Source organism: Pteronotus mesoamericanus, unplaced genomic scaffold, assembly GCF_021234165.1.
Source record: "Pteronotus mesoamericanus isolate MK-2021 breed Mesoamerican mustached bat unplaced genomic scaffold, CSHL_Meso_final contig_214, whole genome shotgun sequence".
In the NCBI taxonomy this organism is placed as follows: domain Eukaryota; kingdom Metazoa; phylum Chordata; class Mammalia; order Chiroptera; family Mormoopidae; genus Pteronotus; species Pteronotus mesoamericanus.
Genome location: NW_026555089.1, coordinates 24,061 through 45,013, shown reverse-complemented (window position 1 = coordinate 45,013; position 20,953 = coordinate 24,061). Strand labels below are relative to the sequence as shown.

Below are 20,953 nucleotides of genomic sequence, written 5' to 3'. Positions count from 1 at the left end.
GCCCTGCCGGCCAGCCCCCGGCGTGGTGAGCCTTCGCTGTCCGCTGCGACGAGCTTCCTACGAGCGTGGCTGGGGTCCCGGGGCCCGCGCGGCCGCGCTCGAGCAGGCAGCGGCCCCTGCCCGCAGCGTTGGTACGTCCCGGCGGACGGCGTCCTTGCGGGGCCTAAAGGGCTCGGCAGAGCGGTTCGCGTTTCTCGTGGTCGCTTGACTGACAGCTGAGCGGCGGGCCGACGGCGCGCGCAGGTACGGCATCCGCCTGCGGGAATGCCGCCCGAGCCCCGGCGCGCGCGGCACCCGAGCTGGGGCCGACCCGGGTCCGGACCCGAGCGAACCGGCGTGGACTTCGAGCCCCGAGGCTTAGCGCCGAGCCGCGCCGCAGCAACAAGTGGCGGGGCGACCCCGCAGCAGGGCGGAGAGGGGTTGACCGGCGGCCCCGGGCGCGTCTTCCCGCCGCCGTCCCCAGCCATCCGCGAAGGGAGTCACTCGCCAGGAGCTCCGGCCCGCGGGCGCCCGAGGGTCTCTGCGGCTGAGTTCTGGGGTCCCCTCGGGGAACCGCCCGGCCCGCTCGTCTGCACGATATCGGCCCCGGCCCGGGAGTTAGTTACCTGTAGCCCCGACGGCGGGAGGGCGCGCTCAGCCGGTGGCCCCCCCAGCCCCCAGCCCCGGCCGCGCCTTGTCCCTCCTTCTCGGGGCGGGGGCTGGGGGCGAGTGGCCGGAATGGGCCTGCGTCTGCCCCAGGCCAGACTGTGCCGGGTCCCCGCGATCCGAGGGCGGGAGCGGGGCGGAGAGGGTGGCCAGGGAGGGCGTCGCCGAGAGGCGCCTTTTCACCCCCGCGGAGCCCACGGTGTCACCCCTGAGTGTGTGGGGACCAGGGCAGATCCTGGCAGAGCGCCTCGGCAGAGGCCGGGAGGGCGCGTACCTGCCGGGTGGCTCTAGGAGACCGGTTTGGGTGAGGGTCAGGGTAGGTGGTGGAGCCCGAGGTGATGGGGCAGGAACACGGAGGATTTAAAGGGAGGGGAGGCTGTGTGTCTGGAAATGGGAGGGGGGTGTGAGCCCCGTGATGTTGGGGCTGGGGCTGGGGGCAGGCTTTGCGCAGGGAAGGCCCCCTGCCAGGGGGGAGCTTCGGGCTGTCGGGTGTGGATGTGCTGCTGGTGGCACCACGGCTCTGGGCGAGGGCAGGCTCGCTGGCCTGGGGTATCTGGAGCTCTGGTTCGGTCCCAGGTGTTGGCTAATTGTCCTCTCAGACATTAGCCGGGAGGCAGGGAGGCCCAGGGTGCCCTGAGCCCAGGGTCGAGCTGGCCGGAGCTGCTGCCTGCCTGGAACTTGTGCCTCTGCTTTTGCCTGAGCTCTGGACCGCTTCTCCAATGGCATTTGCCATCCCCCACCCTGCCACGTGCAGAGCCACGAGCCAAAGCCACTTCCCTTTGCTGACACCCCTCACTCCCCCCCCCCCCCCCACTGGACGCACATCCTGTTCCTGGCCAGAGGGGCAGGATAGGGGCCTTGAGTCACAGTGGCCCGGGGTCAGACCCAGGCTCAGCTCCAGAGGCTGCGGGAGGCTGTGGAGGTGAGGGGGAGACTGGGAGAGCGGCCGGGATGTTCGCTGGGTGGACCTTGGGGAGTGGGTGGGGGCAGAAGGCTTCCTGGAGGAGGGGCCCAGGGCCTGCCCCACCAGGGCTCCTGCCCCCACCAGCTGTTTACTCTGCAAGAGTGAGGGAGCCTCCCGTCCTGGTCCCGGCCTGGAGCCAAGTTGGCGTTCCTGGAATTCTGAGCGCTGTACGTAGATTTGGGGGCAGCAGCACCGTCCTCCTCATCCCCGGCTCCGCCCCTCGGCTCCCTAATTTCCCAGGAGAGGCCATGGGGAGCAGGGTGGCTGCCCCATTGCCCCAGCCCCTGTGCCTGGCTACCACACACAAGGGCGCGGGGGCCGCTAGGGGCACGGGGGGGCAGCCAGGCCTCCCAGCTCACCTCCGCCCCGGCTGGACGGCAGGACCCCGCGGAGCCTCCGAGGTCAGCCCTGCCCCCACAGCCTGGCCCTGAGTGGCCCTGTGTGTGGAGCGCGGGCTGCGGGTGAGCAAGCTCAAGTGAGAGCCAGGCTCTCTTCTGGGTGGCCGGGGGCAGGAGGGAGCCCTGGTGGGTGGGGGGCGTGCTCCTTGCCTACAGCCTCAGGGGGCAATGGCAGCAGAGGAGCGGCCCAGCCTCCGGGGAGGGCCGCAGGGCGAGGCGCAGGTTTTCCAAGAATCCGTGTCCTGCTCCCAGAGATCGGGGGCGTGAGGAGAGAGAACTATGCTTACATGTGGTTTGGAACTCAGGAGCCATGTTCCCTGCCAGAAGGGGTCACTTGAGGGCAGGAAGGAGACAAGGGGAAATCAGAAGTTTTAGCTGCTGAGACTCTAGCCCTGATCGTTGTCCTGGAAACAGGCCCCGCCCACCGGCCGGGCCTCCGAAGCCGCGGGCTGGGGTCCTCCCCAGGCTGGCTGTGCAGACTTGGGGACCCAGGCTTGGCCGCGGCCACATTGGTTGTGGGTACATGTGTGCTCGCACAGGGCGCGCAGAGCGGGGTGGGGTCCCCTGAGCCAACCCGATCCGCCGCCTGCTGCGCCCACACCCAGCCCTGGGGGCCGGCGAGCGAGGAGTGCTGGGGTTCGCAGGTGTGCTCGCTCCCGAACTGGCCCTCCGCCTGTGGGGGCACCTGGGCCCACAGCGTGTGGGAAGGTCGCTGTCTGCTGGCCCAGCCCAGCGGCCTGTGGGTCCCTGAGGATCCTGCTCGGTAGGAGTCCGGGTGGCACAGGGGAGTTTGCTGAGGTGGGGTGAGCATACAAGGGGCGTCTGAGTCAGGGTGCTCCCAGGGCCTTGGTAGGTGGGAAGGCGCCCTCCTCTCCCCCTCCAGCCCTAGCTGCATCCCCTCCACCTCTGCCTCCTGTGTGGCCTCCGGCAGAGGAGTACCTGAGGGTGGGGGGCAGCAGTGGGGATGGGGTGCGTGGGGAGCCCTGAGCTTGGGATGGCCTGGGTGGGCCCAATGGGAGAAAGGAGGCCCTTGGCGGCCTCTTCCGGGGACCCCTCCCTTGGAGTGGGTGTCTCCCAGCCCCGGGGGCTGTGGCTTGCGTGGGGAGACAGCCCTGCCTGGGCCCTGCTTGTGGTGTGGAGGGGGTGCCACCCGCGTTTGCGAGCCCCTCCCCCAGGCCAGGGCCTGGGTGGGCGCAGGATGGAGCAGGGGAAGGCGACGCCACAGGCCTGTTTGTGTTGGCTGGGCCCTCCCTGCTGGCTCCTCAGGGCTGCCTCAGAGCCGCCTGGCCTGCTCCCCACCCTGCTCGGCCCCTGCTGGGCTGTGTGCTTGGCCAGGCCCTGCTGCAGGCCACCGCTGGGGCCCTGGGCGGGCCACTGGCAGTCCATCACCCGGCTGCCACCCAGGCCTCCTGTTTCGGCGTTGGGGCAGGTCCTCTTCTGAGTGGGCCTTGGTCTGCCCAGGTAGGTGCCCGCAGTCTCTGTGCGGCTCACAGTGCCCCGGGGTCCCTCACGGAGCCCAGCCCGGGCTGGCAGGCGGGTGTTTGTCCTGGGCTCTCCCTTGGCGCTGTCCCTGTTGCCTGCCGTGTGTGCTGTCTTGGGGGACACAGGTCTGTGGGTTCTTGCCCTCAAAGGAAGCCCAGGGTGGGGAGTGGGGCAGGGAGGCTTCCTGGAGGAGGTGGCTGGGCCTGGCTGAGGGAGGGGAGTGGCCCTGGTCCCGTCCTGCGCCTGCCCCCATGCCGCCTGCAGGGCTGTGTGTGAGCTGCCCAGGTGGCGTGGGGGCTGGAAGGCCTGGACCCGGAGGTCGTTCCCAGAGGGCTCGGGGCTGCCGTGGGTGGGGCTGGGGGCGCAGTCTCCTTGTGGCGTTGGCCTCGGTCCTGATGCCTGGGGCCCAGAAGGGCCGCAGGGCGTGAAGGACGCCCAGGCGGTGACCCCCACCCCTTCCTGGTCTGGGGGTGGGGCACACGGGCCCAGCCTGTGGCCTGTGGTGGGACACATGGTTTTTAGCTTCTGAAACGTTGTGGGCTCTGGGCTCTGTAGCCCTGGGGAGGGGGCTCGTCAGAGATGGGGGAGGGGCAGGTCCACTTGCCTTTGATACCCTGGGCCTGAAACTCCTCCACAGACAATTTTTCCCAGGGCATCAGGACAGCCGGGGGGGGGGGGGGCTGGGGGCCCCTGGCCCAGGCCCATCCTCACTCCCCTGGGGCAGGTGCTGTCCATACCCCCCAGTGAGGTGGGGGTGGGCCTCAGGTCGTCTGCAGGGATGGGGCAGCCTTCCCTCCGCAGAGCGCCCACTGGCCAGGGCCCGCCCAAGGGCCACCTCGGGAACGCTGTGCCGCCTCACTTCTCTCCGCGGAAAGCCCAGGCACCTCACAGCCTGGCCGGGCAGTGGGGAGCAGATCTGGCTGCTTCCTGGGTTCACCCACTCCTGGCCCCCGGCCTTTGCCGTCTGGGTACTGCTGGGCCTGGCGCAGGCGACGAGCCAGAGGCTGCCTCCTGAGCGGGCTGGGTCGGGGCCCCACCTGCTGGAGGAAGGGGGCTCCTGCGGGGGAGGCGCTGGGCTTTGGGGACAGGGTTCCTGGGGAAGGCCCCGTCGGCCACAGTCCTGGTGCACCTGGTCCGCACTCCAGTTGAGCCTATTGTGCTGGGCTGGGTTTTCTGGCTTCATCTCAGACACACCTGTTCACCTGGCGCGATGGGCGTTGGGTTTTGTAGCTGGGAGCGGGCATGGCAGGACTTTCAGCGGACCCAGGGACGGCGCTGGCTAAGCGGGGTGGGACGGAGGGCGTCCTGGGTGCTGGGCCCAGGGAGGGGACCCTGCTGACGCCCCCACTGCCCCTCGCAGCCCAGCCGCCGGGACCTCCCTCTTGTCCTCAAGGCCCCGCCAGCCCCGCGTTCCCCACCCACCTCTGGCCCCAGTGCCTTCAAGGAAGATGAAGACAAGGAGCCCGCCCTGGGTTAGTGCGGCCCTGGGCTGCAGGGGCGCCACGTGGGCGAGGCTGGCTGGGGCCCTCAGTCACTGGGGCTGGCGGCGGGCTCCTGCGGCGGGGCCGGGGGGGGGGTTGGGAGGTGGGGTGCTGTGCCTGCTGTGATGGGCGGGGGTCTCCTGGTCTGCTGGGCCTCCCCCAGCCCTCCCGGCCCTGCGTGGGCTCGGAGCTCGCCCCCACACGCTGCCGTGCGCAGGGATGCCCAGGAGCCTGAGCGCACCCTTGGCGGGGGCCTGCGGGCTGGCCAAGTTGGTTGGGCCAAGGGGAGGTGGCCAGAGGCCCCTGGGGCTCGCTGCAGCCCCGAGAGGTCACTGGCTGCGCCTGGTTGCCTGGGCAGAGCTGTGGACAGCGGTCTCCGCAGGGCCCTGGGGGTCTCCCCTGCCTGCCTCTCCTCCCGCCCCGGGGGCCTGCACGGTTGTGTCCTCCTGGGGCCCAGCGGGGATGGGGTAGAAGGGCCATGGGGAGCCCCAGGAGGGCCGGCTCTGCTCCAGGGGCCCCCTGTGGACGAGCCCGCGGGGGCCCGGCGGGCCGGTGCTGGTGGTCCCGAGGGGAGCCCCGATGTCCAGTCCAGATGGCCCTGCGGCAGCCCCCAGCTGCTGCTGCATGCCGACCTCTCAAATTGTCACAGTGCCATGGGCACCCCTCCCCCGCTCTCCTCCTCTCCTCTCTGGTCCCCCCTCCCCCCTCCCCCGCCCTCAGCAGTGCTGCCCGACTGACTCTCGGGGACCCTAAGGGAGTCCTCGCAGGGCTGCCCTGGGGGCAGACGCCGCCAGGCGGGCCTCGGCCACATTCTCAAGCCCAGGGTGCAGGGCACACCCTCTCCTGCCTGAGGTCGGGGAGGGGCTGCAGGCCCGACAGGAAGGGGCGCCCAGGGCTCATACTGGCAGCTGCGCAGCTCCCCTGGGCCTGGAGGCCGCGACGTCCGCCCCGATACAGGGGGCAGCGGTCCCCGTTGGGGGGTGTGGGCCTGTGTGGGCACTGCGCGGCTGTTCCTGGTGCGTGTGCGCAGCCGGTGTGCCCGTCGTTGGTGCAAGGGGCACTCATGCACACGCGGGGGGCGTGCAAGTGGTCCTGGCACCTGTGAGCCTGGCCTGGGCCCGTGTCCGCAGGCGCGTGAGGACCTTTCTGGGGCCTGACTCCCAGCCTGGTCTGGTGCAAAACGAAAGTCGGGGCCCTTTGATCAAAGATCACCAAGAATTTCAAAACGGTGGCCACGGGGCTTCAGTGCGCCTGGCGGGCGGGAGCGGGGTGCTGCCCCGCGGTGGCCTCTGGGCCCTGCAGTCGGCCGCCCGCCTCCCCTTGGGCCTGTCTGTGGGTCCCCAGCCGTCACTCCTGAGCCCGTGTGCTCCAGTCCCGCTCCTTAAGTCTGAGAACTTCCCTGAGCCGCCTGGTACAGTGACCCGCCTGCCCGCGCGGCCCAGGGCTCCCCAGAGCACCCTCCCGACGTGCCCTCTCTCACCCTGCCCCTCTCAGGGGCTTTTCTTTTGAACTGAAGCTCTGTCTCCCCAACCACTGTCTCCCCAGGACGGGTACCCCAGGTTGACCCCGCACCCTGTCTCCACAGGAGCCCCTCCCCACCCAAGTTGTGTGCTGAGGGAGGTTTGGGGTCCCAGCGCAGCCCTCCCGCCAAGCCCGGGGTGGCGGTGAGAGGCTGCTCGGACAGGGCGCACCCCTAGAAGTGTTGGGCTACACTCACTCCCTTGCTCTGGTCTGGAGACCTGGGCCCAGGACCAAAGCCGGAGCCACCCGAAGTCGCCACCCGAAAGCAACTGGGTCACTCTTTCATTGCATATCGGTGCGGTTGGGGGTCGACACAGTGGGGCCGTGGGGAAGACCGGGGGCGCTGTTCTGGGGCTGTGAGCTGCGTGGGACTAGCCCCCCGCCCCTTGCACCCTGTGCGCCCAGCCCCCTCCAACGCTTCCCCAGTGCTCCACATCTTCCTCCCAGGCGCGCAGGGAAAGGGGAACCAGAGGGGCGCCGGCGCCTGGTGAGGGGCCGGGCGGGGGCGTCGCCCCGGGGCTGGGATTGGCCGGCGCGTTGGAGCGGTCGGATTTGCCGGGCGGCTCAGCGGGGCGGGGAGGGGTCCGCAAGGGGCGGGGCGGGCGCGGATTGGCGGGTGGGCACGGGGCGGGGCTGCGGGGTCGACACGGGGGCTGCGGCTGGCAGGCGGGCAGGTGCCGGGGACCCGCCGCCGGGGCCGAGCCCAGCGGTGCGGGGGGGCTGCCGGCTGGGGGCCGGGGCCAGGGGGCGCGTGGAGCTGGGCGGCCGGCGGATGCGGGGCTCAGGGGCGGCGGGCGCAGGGCGCTGAGCCTGGCGGCAGCCCCAGCGCGATGCGCCGCTCCAGCACGGACGAGTCCACGTACCGGCGCAGCCCGTCGCCGCAGGGCAAGGAGCCGGGCTTCGCGCGCGGCGGCCCCTTCCGGCGCTACAGCAGCCTGTACGGGCGCGGGGACGGCGGGGATGCCGGCGGCCCCTTCTTCGGTCTGCACGCCAACCCCGGCCCCAAAGCGGCCCAGGCGCGCTACACGTCGCCCAAGGGCACCAAGTACGTGGTCTTCTACCTGGACCTGTCCTTCATCTTCCTCCTAGAGCTGAAGCGTTGCGGCATGGCGCGCGGCTGCCTCCAGGGCGTCAAGTACCTCATGTTCGCCTTCAACCTGCTCTTCTGGGTGAGTGGCGGCCGCCCGGCTGCCGGGACCGCATCGCCGGCGATCATGGGGGCCCGGCCAGAGCGGGGCGGGACACACGGGTCGCAGATGGCGGGCCAGGGGGTGGTCCTCGGGGTCACTGCTGTGCTGGCTGGACCTGCCAATGGGGGGCGGTTCCGGCAGGGGAAGCGGGGAGAGTCCGGCCGCGCCTCTCCGCCTGGGCGGCCGCCCCGCGCCCTCTCCGCTCCTGAGACGGGATGGGTCCCACCCCGGCGGGCCCTGTGGGGCTGCCCGGAGCGCTGAGCCGCACCTGCCAGGGGTCCGCGTCCTGGTCTGTGTGCTTGCGCCCCTGCTCTGTCCCCTCCCCTTCCTCCCTGTAGCCCCAGGCTCCGTCTTTACCACCCTCCCTACCCAGCGGGCTGCCCCCCAGGCGCTGGGGGCAGGCCTCTGAGGGCTGTGGGGTGAGGTAGCCCCTGCCCTCTCGAGGTGCTGTGGGGAGGGAGGGAGGGAGGGAGTGTCCACCGAGGGCTCCGTGGGTCAGACACGGAGCAGGACCTTGGGGCGGGGTGGGCCACCCAGTGTGTGTGGGTGCCCGGGCGCCTGCCGCCCCCCCGCCCCAATGCGGTGTGTGTTGAGGGGGCTTCCATAACTTTTGCTGGGTGGGTTGGTTTTGCTCCAACGGGAGGTGCCTGAGCCCAGTGCCAGCAGTGCTGGTGCCCCAGGGTGGCTCCTGCCCCCAAGGCGGGGGACAAAGCTGCTGCCCAACCCGCCCTGGGCTGTGGCCGAGGCAAGTGTCGCCCCTGGCCTGGCTGGAGCAAGCTCAGCCAGGCCTAGGGCTGCACTGGCTGGGCTGGACGGCTGTTTGGAGAGAGGACGCCAGCGGCTCCCTGTTCCCCCTTCTCCCTGAGCCAGGCCTCCTGCCACACCTGGGAGTGGGGGGGTGTGGCCTCCAGGAAGAGGCTGCGTTCGGTGTTCGTGGGCAAGCAGTCCAGTTAAGACCAGAAGCCTAGAAACCCAGGCCCACCTTTCCGCACACCCCTTCCTCTTGGGCCCTGGCTCCCCCCACCTCATTTTGGTGGGGGCATCAGGGGTCACTGGGAGGGGCAGCTAGCCTGGGGCAAGTGTGGGAGTGTGACCCAGAGAGGGTCACCCCGAGTTTGTTCTCTGCAAGGGGCTTCTGGGATGGGGAGGCCCAGGCCCAGAGTGCAGGGGCACCCTGGAAGCCAGGCGCCGGCAGGGGGGTGGGTGCCGCCGGGGCCCTGAGCAGGCACAGGACGCGGGGCAGGGGAGGCCAGGGTGCCCAGCGCCGGCAGCCGTAGGTGTCGTGTGGTGGGTGGCGCAGGGTGTGTGCTGAAAAGGAAGGCAGTGGACGTGGGGAGTGGTCAGGCCCCGGAGGTGGGCGGACCCGCCCCTCCCTGCACCCGCCGCGGAGAAGGGCCCTCCAGCAGTGCAAGGGGGCAGGAGAGCTTGGTCACCCTCCTGACCTGGGGTCAACGTGCCCACTCCTGTCAGGGGAGGAAACAGGCCTGCCGGTTGTCACCAGCACGTGGAGTGGGGCCTGGGGCCGGGAGCCCGGAGGCGAGGCCCCGAGGGGCGGGCGAGGGGCCGCGGGCCCCCACCTGCCCTCCCACAGCAAACGGCTCTCCCGGGGCGGGGGCACGGTGGGCCTCCTCTGAGGGTGCACGGGTGGTGGTGGCTTAGGGCCAGGGCCCCCGAGACGGGGCCAGGGTTGTTTCTGGGGGCCCTGCTGTGGGGGTGAGGCCCCGCTGTGGTGGGGGGGGCCATGCAGCCCTGGGGAGCCGCTGAGGCCGGCGGCCGCCGGTCATGCTCTTCCTTAGTGGAGGTGGAGGCCGGGCTCGGGCAGGGTGCTCAGGGCCGCCCTGGGGGCGGTCGCTGCTGTCAGGGCAGCCTGGGACGTCTGGGGGGGTCTGCAGGGGGGACCTGGGTGGAGGTGCGGCTGAGCTCAGCAAGGCGAGGGGTGCCCTTCCTCTGCCCTGTCTTCTCCCCCCGTGTGGCCGTTCCAGCGGCCGGCCCTGCAGCCCCCCGCTCTGCCTCTGTCCCCACATGCGGTCAGGGCCCTGCCGGCCCTTGCCCGCTGATGCACCCGGGGCAAGTCCTGCCCTCCTTGAGGTCTCAGTTTCCCCACCTGTGCCCCATGGGGCCCTGGGTTTTCCTGGACTGTCAGGGGAGGGGACCCACGCGTGACAAGGCTCTGCAGAGCTGGGGCCGTGACCTGCCCCGACTCCCCTGCAGTTGGGGAAATGGAGGTCACAGGGCAGGGCCAGGGAGCCGTCAGACCTCAGACCCTGTGGCGGCTGTGGCCCCAACTTCCTGGGAACGCTGGGGGTGGCCCTGTGCCCGGGCTTGGGCTTCCTCCCTTGAGCGCGTAGGGCGGGGCAGTGGGTCCTGCTGTCTGGTGGCCCCGAGTGGCAGTTGGTGGGACCGGGTCGGGAGGGTGCCTGGCAGCAGTCGCTGGTGTGTCCCTGTGGGGGGTGCTCGGCTGTCCCGGTCAGGTCAGGTCAGGATGCCACAGGGCAGCCGTCCTGCGGGAGCTCCGGTCCTGGGGGCCCGCCGCGGGCTGGCAGACAGACGGGGACTCTGGGGCGGGGGATGCGGGCACGCTCTGTGGTGGCCGCACCCCCTGCTCCCTCCCCAGGCAGAGCCCCTGTCCCCAGGCGGGCACAGCAGGGACAGTTTTCTGAGTACAAGCGAGGCCGGAGCAGCTGCCCGACGGGCTGGGGCCGTGGCCGTCTGTCGGGGGGCCCTGCCTGCCTGGCTGTGGCTCTGGCTCTGCCTCTGGTGGCGGTGGCGGCAGCTCCCGTGCGTCCTGGTGGCCGTGTCAGGCCCGCGGCCGCCCGTGACTGAGAAGGGCTCTGCGGGGGCTCTGAGGGCCCCTGGAGTCCATCCTGCCTGGGGGGGGTCGGGGAGGGAAGGCGGCCTGCCAGGCCCCTGTGGGAATCGGACCTTCTAGACATGAATTGGGGGTGGGGGGTGGGCTGCGGGCCAGGTGGGGACTCTGTTTGGGGCAGAGCCACGTGACCTAGGCTGCTAAGGCGACCTCAGAGGTCAGGAGGTTGTGAGGGGTCAGGCCTTGGCCGCGGTCCCGCCTCTGGCCTGCGGGACCACCCTGGGCTCGGCCCGTCCTCTGTGGCCGTCCTGAGGACTGAGGGGGCGAGGTGCTGCCCTTTGGGGCCGGGCCCGGCTGCCTCCCCTCCCTCTCCACCCCAGGCAGCCCTGCCCGGGTCCTCGTCTCCACCCGGCAGGCCCCTTGCACCCCACCCCTCCTTGGATGCTGGCCTCGGGCCCTCGGTCAGTGGGGCCGTCTCTCAGACGGGCCAGGGCTGAGTCCTGGGGGTACCTCGGGGCTCCCAGGTCAGGGGTGAGAGAGAGGACCAACGAGCACAGGGGGCTCCTGGCGTTGAAGAAAATTAATAGCGTAAGTTTTAAGCGGATGGCGGGGAGCTGCCCCAGGTAACAAGGTATGGCCAGGGTGGGGGACGTTGCCGTTGGTCCGAAGGCAGCCCCGGGCCCTGACTCGGCCCCCCGCCCCAGCTTGGGCGCCGCAGACCAGATTTCGGCACAGCAGGGAAGCGTGTTCCCGAACTGCGGGTAGATGGAGCCCTCCCTCCGTGCCCAGCCCCCACCCCGCGGCTGTGCCAGCAGACCGGCGAGGGGCTTCTGGGCGCAGGCTGGGCCCCCGCAGGCGCCCGGCCCTCCACCCCATTCCAAGGACATGGCCAGCCGCCCGGCCATCTGCCGCGCGGAGCCGTGTGGCTGGAGGGGCAGCGGCAGAGGGCCCGCTGGCACCGGCCACGCTGTGGGACGGAGGTGACGTCATCAGCGACCATGCCCCAGGCCAGCCTGAAAAGTGCGAGGACAAGGAAAGCCAAGGCAGGGCCTGCGGCCGGGGCTGGGGGAGGGGGAGGCCCCAGTGGACGGCAGGGCTGGGGCGGGGTCCCTGCGGGTGGACCCTCCTCTCCCGGGCTGTGAGGGGCCGGGGCCTGTGCCAGGGCCCACCTGGCTTCTGCCTGGCTGGGCGGGTGTGGGGTCCTGGGTCCCCAGCTGCGCTGTGTGGCCCGCTGGGCCTGGGCGGGCCCGGAGCTCCCCGCCCGGGGGGGACCTCGGCCCCGGGCGCCCGGCACTGGAGCCTGTGTGTCTGCGTGTAACGGGGCCGGTTTTCTCCCGCACTCGGACGCTGTAATTTTCCTGCCAAAATGTTTTAGAAGCTGCACACGCAGACACATTCCAAAATCACAGGTAATGGTGTTGGGCACGTGCGTGTCCTGTTAGTGCGCGTCCGGTGCCCGTCCGGTGCAAGCGGGCGGAGTGCGGGGGCCTGCGGGGACGCCGCCGCAGGCAGCCTGCCGTCGACGCGCGGGGCGTGTGCGTTGCTGTGCGGGGCAGCGTGCGATCACGGGGCATCCAGGACAGCGGGGCGGCGTGTCTGTGTCGCGCTGGGTGATGGCCGCCCTCTGGGTCTGGGTGACGGCCCGCGGGCGTCTCTCCTGCCGTCTCGGGCGGGGGCGGGGCTTGGCGAGCGCCTCCTGTGGAGCGCTGACAGGGAAGCACGCGTCCCCGGGGGCGGCCGTGGGGCCTGTCCTGCGCACTCGGAGCCGCGCCGCCCGCCCGGTCGCGTCCCCCAGGCACCGGTGCACACGTCCCCGCTGGGCAGTGTGGTCTCGTTTCTCCTGCCGACAAGGGCTGCCCTGCGCCTTTGGAGGCAGAGTGCAGGCAGTTTGGGCTTTACTTTTTAAAAGATTTTATTTATTTTCAGACAGGGGAAGGGAGGGAGAGAAACATCCAGGGGGGGTTGCTGCTCACGCGCCCCTGCTGGGGACCTGGCCTGCGCCCCAGGCCTGTGCCCTGACTGGGAATGAAGCTGGTGACCCCTTGGTTTGCAGGCCGGCCCTCAATCCACTGAGCCCCACTGGCCGGGGCCTGGCTGGGTTTTAAAAGCCCCGGCACCAGCCCTCTGCTTGGGAACCTGCTCCAACTGCAGCCCCACCCATCGTGGCTCGGCCATGGGGCTCAGCCCCGAACTGTGACCCTCTGACGCCCACAGCTGTGAACCTGGAAAGGGGTCTGGGGTCAGCCGGACCCAGTGGGCCATGGTGTCCCTTGGCCAGAGTCGGCCTGACCTCCAGTTTCCTCCAGGGTGGCGGCCGCCCTCTGCGTCCCAGCGCGGGTCTGCGCCGTGGTGTCTGCACACAGTGCCCCCGTGGGTGGCCCCGCTGCAGGCGTCCGCTGGGGTGTGTGGACGTCCCGCAAGACCCAGATGCTGTGGGAGGGGGTGCCGGGTGTCCTGACGGGCACGGGGGACTGGCGGGGGCACAGCCGGGGCGGCGGGTGGGAGACTTCAGCGAGCCAGTGCCGTCCCTGCCTCCCCTGTGCCCCGTGACGTCACCAGTGACGAAGGCAGGCGCGGGGTGCCCAGAGGCCCCATGGCCCGCGCTCCGGGGCCTTGCTGCGGTCAGCGCTGTGCCCGGCCCCGCCTCGCGGCTGGGGTCCTGCTGCAGCCAGCACACCCCGGGCCCCGGGTCTGTGCCCACACCGGACCCTGGGGAAGGACGGCCCAGGGGAGCGGTGTGTGCGTGGCCGGGGCGCGTGGCCGGGTCAGGAACCGCTGCCGAGTGTGGGGCACAGACAGCAGGTGATGCGTCCCACCCGAGTGCCCTGGATCTCCCGCCTGGGCAGCCGCCCCCCGCCCCCGCCCCCAGTCTCGGCGCTGGACGCTGCGCCAGGCCTCGCAGGGTCTGATCTGGGCCACAGGCCGAGGCCTTGTCTCACAGGGCGGCTCCCCCGGGATCCCCGCAGGCCCCCGCACCAGGGTTCCCCCAACCTGGTGTCCAGAAGCACAGGGCCTGGGCACCCCCGCCCCTGCCGCGGTCCCTGCCCGGTCCGGGGAGGGGCCTCACCAGGCCCCGTGGCCCCGGACCAGGGACAGAGGAGCCCCGACTGAGGGTGCCCGGCACCGGGTGGCCGCCTGGCCCCGCCTTGAGCTGGCAGCATCGGAAAAGGTGTCTGTAATTCTTAGACAGCCCTTGTTTTGCGGGGAGGGTGTGGTTCCCCTGGGCTGACTGACCCCATTGGCACGTGGGGACTCCACTGGGGGGCTCTCCTTCCGCTCAGCCTGGGCGAGGCCGCAGGCCCCCAGCCGCCGTGGGTGGCCTGTCCGAGCTGCCTCCCGCCCCTCTGCAGTGGTGGTCTCCTGCCAGCCGGCGGCTTAACGCACCGCGCGCTCCCCAGTGAGCCCGGGGCGCGGCTGCACTGCCCGTCCCCGCTGCTGCTGCTGCTGCTGCTGGAGAGGGCCCTCCTTGGGCAGGGGCTCAGGGCTGCAGGGCCTGCCTGAGTGGGGGGTCCCTGTCAGGGCTGAGGCGCCAAGCCTGGGGCACGGGGTAGGGGTGGCCGCCTCCTCAGGGCTGGCTGCCCGGGCCGTCGTCCCCCGGCCTCAGGCGGTGAGTCTCGCTGTTGAGGCTCGGGGGGCTTATGGGAGGATGCGGGGCTTGTGGGGGCCCTGGGGAGTGCTGTGTCCTGTGGGGTTTGGTGGCGGCCTGTTGTGGGTGTGCAGGGTGGGCACTCCGAGGGGTGGCTGTGGTGGCCGGGACTGCCCGGTGGGCCAAGGCCAGAGGGCCAGGAGCCTAGAGTGGGCGGGCCCCCGGGGCTGCCTACCCGCCCGCAGCCGGCAGCCGGCAGCGGGGCCTCCAGGTGGAGCCAGCCCAGAGCCCGGGGCCCCGTGTCTGAAGGCGGAGACGCAGCCCCCTCGCAGGGCATCCCCGGCACCAAGCAAGGCCTAGGGCCCTCTCTGGGTGCGTCACCGCCTTGCCTTCTCCCCTTCTTCCTCCGACTTCAATTTTTGTGACAATGAGCAATTATGAAACTCGATAAGAGCTCCAGTGGGCGGGGGCAGCAAGGCCCAGGAGTGGGCACCCTGCTCCCCGCCTGCCAGTCCTCAGGGGCCCGGGCGGTGCTCTGGGGCTTGCGCTTATCAGGGGGCAGCTGGGGATGCCCAGAGGGACCCAGGAGATGGCGGCCATGTGGGGCCGCCCGCTGGGAAGCCAGACTTCAGGACGAGCACGTGTCTGGGCCGCTGTGGAGCCTCGAAGGGGGTTTCTCTGGGCCGCCAGGGAGATGGGCAGGCGCAGGCCATGGTCTGGAGGTGGCGGGGGACGCCTCTCCGTGGGCGGCATTCAGGGGGAGTCCTGGGGCCCCCGGCCCAGGCTGCCTCAATACGATACTGTCCACGGACCACCCCGCCCTGCCAACCACAGCATAGCCAAGCCGCGGGCATGAGGCCCTGCTGTGGGGCCTCTGTGGCTGCGGCTCGGGGGTGTCGGGACCAGACGGGGTGGGCGCCCGGGCTGTGGCCTCACTGCCGCCCCCCCCCCCGCGTCCCGCGGTCCCAGCTGGGCGGCTGCGGCATCCTGGGAGTCGGCATCTGGCTGGCCGCCACGCAGGGGAACTTCGCCACCCTGTCCTCCTCCTTCCCGTCGCTGTCGGCCGCCAACCTGCTCATCGTCACCGGCACCTTCGTCATGGCCATCGGCTTCGTGGGCTGCATCGGGGCCATCAAGGAGAACAAGTGCTTGCTGCTCACCGTGAGTGGGGCTGTGGGCACGGGGGGCCGGGGCCGCGCGCGGAGATGCTGCCGGAGCTTGGGGGCTGCCCTCGACAGGACGGGGACCGCCACGGGCAGACCCGTGGAGGACGTGCGCCCAGGCGGGGCGTGCGCAGCCTGTCCGGGCCCGTCTTCCCCGCGACTGCCCCTCTCAGGACCCCCGACACCAGCTCCTGGGCCCGGGACCCTTTGATGAGACACCTGGCCCGACCCGGGCCCTGGAGGCGGGCTCAGGGGGGAGATGTGCCTGTCGCCCCGGGAACACCAGCCGCAGACGGGTCGGGAGGGGCAGGCCCCCGGACCCTGCTGGTAACACGCGGCGGCGGCGGCCCAGCCCTGCACCCCCTGCCTCACACAGGCCCTCCGCACAGGGTGCCCTCGTTGGGGGGCCCCAGGGGTTCGGAGGACGCGTCCCCCATCTGTGCAGCTTCCCCGGGTGTCGCACGTGCTCCAGAGGCTCCCTTCAGGGCTTGGGGCTCGGGCCCTTGGAGCAGCGTGTGGGTGGCGGTGCAGCTGGGTTCGCCTCAGCCCTGCTGGGGGGAGACCCCGCAGATCGAGGTGGAAGCTGCCGTGCGTATGGGGCCCGGCCCCAGGCTTTCCCCTGGGTGGGCCCCGAGTCCTGGCCCAGGCTGCGGGGAAAACATTTTGGGGGCCTGCCTCCCCGTTGTTGGCCCTGGGCACATCCCCGGCTGCCCACCCTCCTTGGGCAGTGGCCCCGGAGGAAAGGCTGGGCGGGTCCGGGCTGCTGCTGCCTCAGCTGCGCGCTGCCCGGGGTCTGGGTGTGCTCCCCTGGGGACCCCTGCAGCGTGGTCCTGCCTGAGCCGGCACCAGCCACCCCAGGCTTCCCTGAAGGGTGTGGCGGGGCGTGGGGGTTCCCGCCACCCCTGTCCCCAGGCGTCCTGGGCCAGCACTCTGCCCGTCGGCCCCCGCAGACCCAGGCACACCTGTGCACGCACAGCCCTGGGGCCTGAGCCGCGAGGTCAAGGCCAGATGAGGGAACGCGTGAAGATGGGGGGGGGGGGGACGCGTGGGGGGCCTGGCGGGGTTGCTGGCAGCACGTTGGGGCTTTGTGGCCCAGCCCGTCGAAGGTGGGAGGCCCTGGGGCCTGGGGGGCTGGGGCAGTGGGGGGCACGTTGCTGAGGCCCCTGCCCCTCCCGTGTCCCTGCAGTTCTTCGTGCTGCTGCTGCTGGTGTTCCTGCTGGAGGCCACTGCCGCGACCCTCTTCTTCGCCTACAGCGACAAGGTGCAGCCACCGCGGCCCACTGGCCGCGGCAGGGCCCGGCTGGTCTCCGGGCAGGTGCTCCGAGCGGGTGGCCGCGGCCCCTGCGTTGCATCCAGGGGTCGGGGCCCGGGGTGTGGATTGGAGTGCAGCCCGCGGGGGCAGGCCTGCAGGGGGCGCCGGGTCCTCCTGCACCGGGGCCGGGGAGGGGCGCTGTGCGCCTGCCCCCCGCCCCCGCCCCCGCCCGAGCTCCCGCTGCCCTCGCATGCCAGACACCCGCCCCCCAGTCGCTTGTTTCATTGCGTGTTTACACCACCAGAGTCACAGGGGGCTGGCTCCTCGGGCCCAGCCCGGGACTCTGCTGTCTTTGGCTCGCCCGTCCTCCTCCGAGCGCGCGGAGCATCGCCGGCCGGGCCCCACCCCCGGCCGGGCCCCACCCCCGCACGTTGTAGGGAACGTGTCCTTTCTCTTCTGGCGCCACCACACACCCCAGGCCCCCCCACCCCCAGGGTGTTCCCGGGAACCACCACTCCTCCCAGGGGCCCTGGCCCTTCAGCAGAGGACGGGCTCGGGCACCCGGGCGCTGGTCCGCGGCTTGCCCTGGGGTGCTGGAGCTACGAGGCCCCTCAGTGGGCAGCAGGGAGCCGTGTGCGTGTCCGCACAGCTCTCGGTCCGGGAGCCGGGCCCGTGTCTGCGCGTCGGGCTGCGTCCCGGCTGCCGTGTCCGACTGGCCCAGGGCTCAGTGCCATGGGGCCCAGGGAGACCACGGGGGCAAAGGCAGGGGGGCACGGAGGGCAGGCAGGAGGGGTCTGGGCGAGGGAGCCTGGCCGGCCGGGGGGGTCCCTGCTGACCCCGCCTCACCTGCAGATCGACAGGTATGCACAGCTGGACCTGAAGAAGGGCCTGCACCTGTACGGCACCCCGGGCAACGTGGGCCTCACCAACGCCTGGAGCATCATCCAGACTGATGTGAGTGGGGGCGGGGCGTGGCCCCGCAGGGTGGGGGGCTGGGGGGCTGGACTGGTGGCGGCAGGCGGCGCCCCTCAGCACGTCCCGCCTCCCGCGCCTCCTGCAGTTCCGCTGCTGCGGCGTCTCCAACTACACGGACTGGTTCGAGGTCTACAACGCCACGCGCGTGCCCGACTCCTGCTGCCTGGAGTTCAGCGAGGGCTGCGGGCTGCACGCGCCCGGCACCTGGTGGAAGGCGGTGAGCGCCGCCGCCCGCTGCGTGGGCCCCGGGACCTGGGGGAGGAGGGCCAGCCTCCCGGCCGGGTGGACACCGGCCCCGGTGACGCCCGCTCTCCCTCCAGCCGTGCTATGAGACGGTGAAGATGTGGCTCCAGGAGAACTTGCTGGCCGTGGGTGTCTTCGGGCTGTGCACGGCGCTGGTGCAGGTACGGAAGGTGGGGCCTGCCCAGGGCCCCCACCCGGTCCCCCGGCACCTGCACGGGCCCCCGGGCTCCTGGGAACAAATCGGTCGTTGCCCTGCCCCTGTGGAGCCCACGTCCCAAGGCTGAGGGGGTCTCGTGGGGGGGCTCAGGGACACCTCCATGGAGCGGGTGACCTTTGACACCTCGGGGACACGTGGGCTCCGCGTGGAGAGTCTCCTTGCCCAGTGGGCGGGGGTGCAGCCTGGACGGCTCTGCCGTGGATGCTGCGCACGGGCCAGCCTGTCCCTGCAGCCCCAGTGGCAGGTGGTCGTCACGGGACCACCCAAAGGGAGTGGCGGGTGGCCCGGGCCCTGCCCGCCAGGCCCAGCTGGTGGCCCCAGCTTCCTAGCCTGGGGGCCCTGAACCCAGCACCTGGGGAGCTGGGGGTCAGGCCATGTCCGTGAACGTGGTCATCAGGCCGCGAGTGTCCCTGGGGTTCAGACAGGTCGGATGGACACGCAGCGGTGTGGGACGGAAGGACGAAGGGGAGGGTGCTGGGCCCCCCAGGCAGGTGGCTCAAGGGGACATGTGGCTCAAGACCCAGCCTGGAGCTGACGGGCTGTGGAGATGCCACCAGCAGAGCCTGGGTGGCCGAGCCGCTGGGGGCCTGGGGCAGAGCCCAGCGACCGTGTGCTGCCCACGCTCGAGGCGGACAGGCCCTGTCCCAGGCTCAGGGGTGTGGCCGCGACGGGCCCCAGTGGGGGGGGGGGGCAGCGGCCGCGGACCGGGCCGCGTGGCTCATCTGCCCAGCTCCTTGTGTCCCCACAGATCCTGGGCCTGACCTTCGCCATGACCATGTACTGCCAGGTGGTGAAGGCTGACACCTACGCGTAGGTGGCCCGCCCCCGTGCCTCACTGCCAAAGGACGCTGCCCGCCCCGAGATGGCCGGTCCCACCGAGGCCCGCACCAGCCTGGGCGTGGGGGAGGGCAGGCCAGGCGGCAGAGCCCCCCGGACCCCGGCCAGGCCTCGGAGGAGCCCCCTGGAGGGCGCGGCGGGGCGCTGGCCACCCTCGGGGGCCGGAGGCTGCGGTGCTTCTGGTGCATTTTACTTTCCACACCCATGTGCTTCCCGAGCAGTGTTTTCCCGGGACCCTGCACAGGGCAAGGGGCTGGGGCCACCCACAGGTGGGGGAGGGGCCCTCGGCTGCCCCTGGTGCTTGGGTGGGCGGAGCCCCACCGCCCACATCCCGCGTGGGGCAGGGCGGGCTCCCAGTGCGTCTTAATAAAGTGCGTGGGTGGCAGCCCCCACCGGAGTCTGTACTTGCTCTGACCTGCCCCGGGGGACCAGGTGCAGCCAATCCCTGTGGTCACAGGACCCCCACGAGCACGGGGCTAGCGCCTGGACCGCACTGCCTGGACACCCACAGGCTCAGGCCGGCTGCTGCCCGGGCCGGTGGGGCCATGAGCCTCTGGCAGCTGCAGAACCCCTGCTGCGTGAGTCCAGGGGGCGGGGGGTGCAGTGCAGAGGCTCCAGGACCACCTGTCCCCACTCTCCAGCCCGTGTTCCTGTGGCCCTCTCCTGCCTTGGGCTGGCTCCCCAACCCCCCTCCCCCCGGGGTCCTAACCCAGCACTCATGCGGAAGGGGCTGTCTTGGGACACAGTACACAGAACCGCCTCACACCAGCCGCAAATGACCGGAAGCAAGGACAGTTGCATCCGGCAGAGCTGTCCCCGTCGGCCAGCGCCCACGCACACCCCCGCGTGCCCCTGGGCGCACTCGCACGCTCGGGCCCTTCACTCGCAGCCTCCACGGGGCCATCAATGCCAGGTGCGGGCTGGTGTCCAGCCCTGGCTCCTGGTCCGAGTGGCACTGGAGTCCCACTGGGACAGGCCCTGGCGGGCAGCCCCACCTGCAGTGGCACCTCCACGCAGCGCCTGGCCGGCCTCTCCCCGTGTGGGGGCCCTTGGGCGTCACTCAACTCCCTGTCCCCTTCACTGGTCCCCGTTTTCCAAACCCCAAGCCGAGGGGCCCCCTGTGCACGCCCAGCCCCGTCACTGCCCTGGCTCCACATCCACCGACACCCTGGTCACACGGCGGACCCCCAACTCCTGCTGACTTCCAGACGCACCAGAACCTGGCGCTGTGCCCCAGCCTCCCCCGCTGCTGCCAGGCCTTCAAAGCCGGGGTGGGGCGGGGGCCTTGGGGACAAGCCAGCTCAGGGAAGTGCAGGTCAGCACCTGCTGGCCCGCAGGCAGAGGGCCCATGTGGACACTGTGCATGCCAGCGCGTACACACGCACGCACACCGTGGCAGCACACACTCCTCGGGCCACCCCAGCCCCGCCCATCCTGCCATTCAGGCCCGACCTGGGCGGCCGGTCTGTCTCCCAGGGCCTGTGGGCCGCTCTACTGGGCCTGCTCTCAGGCCTGGCCAGGGACAGCCCCGGGGCCTCCGTACGGGTGCCGCGGACGGGTCGCAGGGCCTGGCAGACGTGGGGTGCTCGCCGGGCTGGCCTGCCCACACTGGGTGTGTGGTCCTCTCAGCAGCTCTGGCAGGTGAGCGGCTCTGGTGAGGGACCAGTGGGCAGGGCCAGGCCGACCCGCAAAGACAGACACCTACCCGCTTCCACATCCTACAGCGAAGGGGGCAGGACCCGACTCAGGACCCCAAGTGCTTCTGGAAAGCAGGCCTCGGTCAGCGAGTGCAGTGTCCTGGACGAGCGCGAGGACAGGTCCGTCCTGGGGCCGGTGCGCCCACCGAGGGGACTTCCTGGGCTGTGAGGGGAGGGGCCCCTCACCACTGCCTCCCAGCTTTCTACCCCGAAAGCGTGGCTGCCCCAAAGGGCGCAGGCCCAGGCCCCCATGCGGCCATCCCTCAGGGCCCCTGCTGCCACCTGCGAGGCCCAGGGCCCAGCCCCTCAGGGGAGGCCCAGCCCCTCCGGGGTGGGTCTCCGCAGCGGCCCCCGCCCCGCCGCGGGGCCCTGGCTGCTGGTGGGCGCCAGGCAGGAGGGTCCACAGGAGGGTGTGGGCGCAGCCCCGCCACCAGCAGCACAGGCCCTGAGCGCCTGGGCCGCTCCAAAGCCCCCAACCCTCATTGGACCACAGGCC

General features: G+C 71.5%; 1 protein-coding gene across 5 annotated transcripts; it reads left to right on the top strand.

Moving 5' to 3' along the window:
• The first annotated feature begins 166 nt into the window (after nt 1-166).
• Nucleotides 167-19,036, top strand: LOC129068322 (tetraspanin-4). Of its 5 annotated transcripts, none has more exons than XM_054570485.1 (8): nt 167-243; nt 7,581-7,660; nt 15,043-15,234; nt 16,423-16,497; nt 17,341-17,442; nt 17,549-17,680; nt 17,784-17,867; nt 18,672-19,036. In XM_054570485.1, the coding sequence occupies exons 2-8, from the start codon at nt 7,598-7,600 to the stop codon at nt 18,735-18,737; spliced, it is 714 nt and encodes a 237-aa protein (XP_054426460.1). In that variant the 5' UTR covers nt 167-243; nt 7,581-7,597; the 3' UTR covers nt 18,738-19,036. The 5 variants fall into 5 exon arrangements, with proteins under 5 accessions (XP_054426460.1, XP_054426463.1, XP_054426459.1 ...); XM_054570488.1 differs by lacking the exon at nt 167-243 and adding an exon at nt 1,471-1,567; XM_054570484.1 differs by lacking the exon at nt 167-243 and adding an exon at nt 1,728-1,776.
• Nucleotides 19,037-20,953: the final 1,917 nt, after the last annotated feature.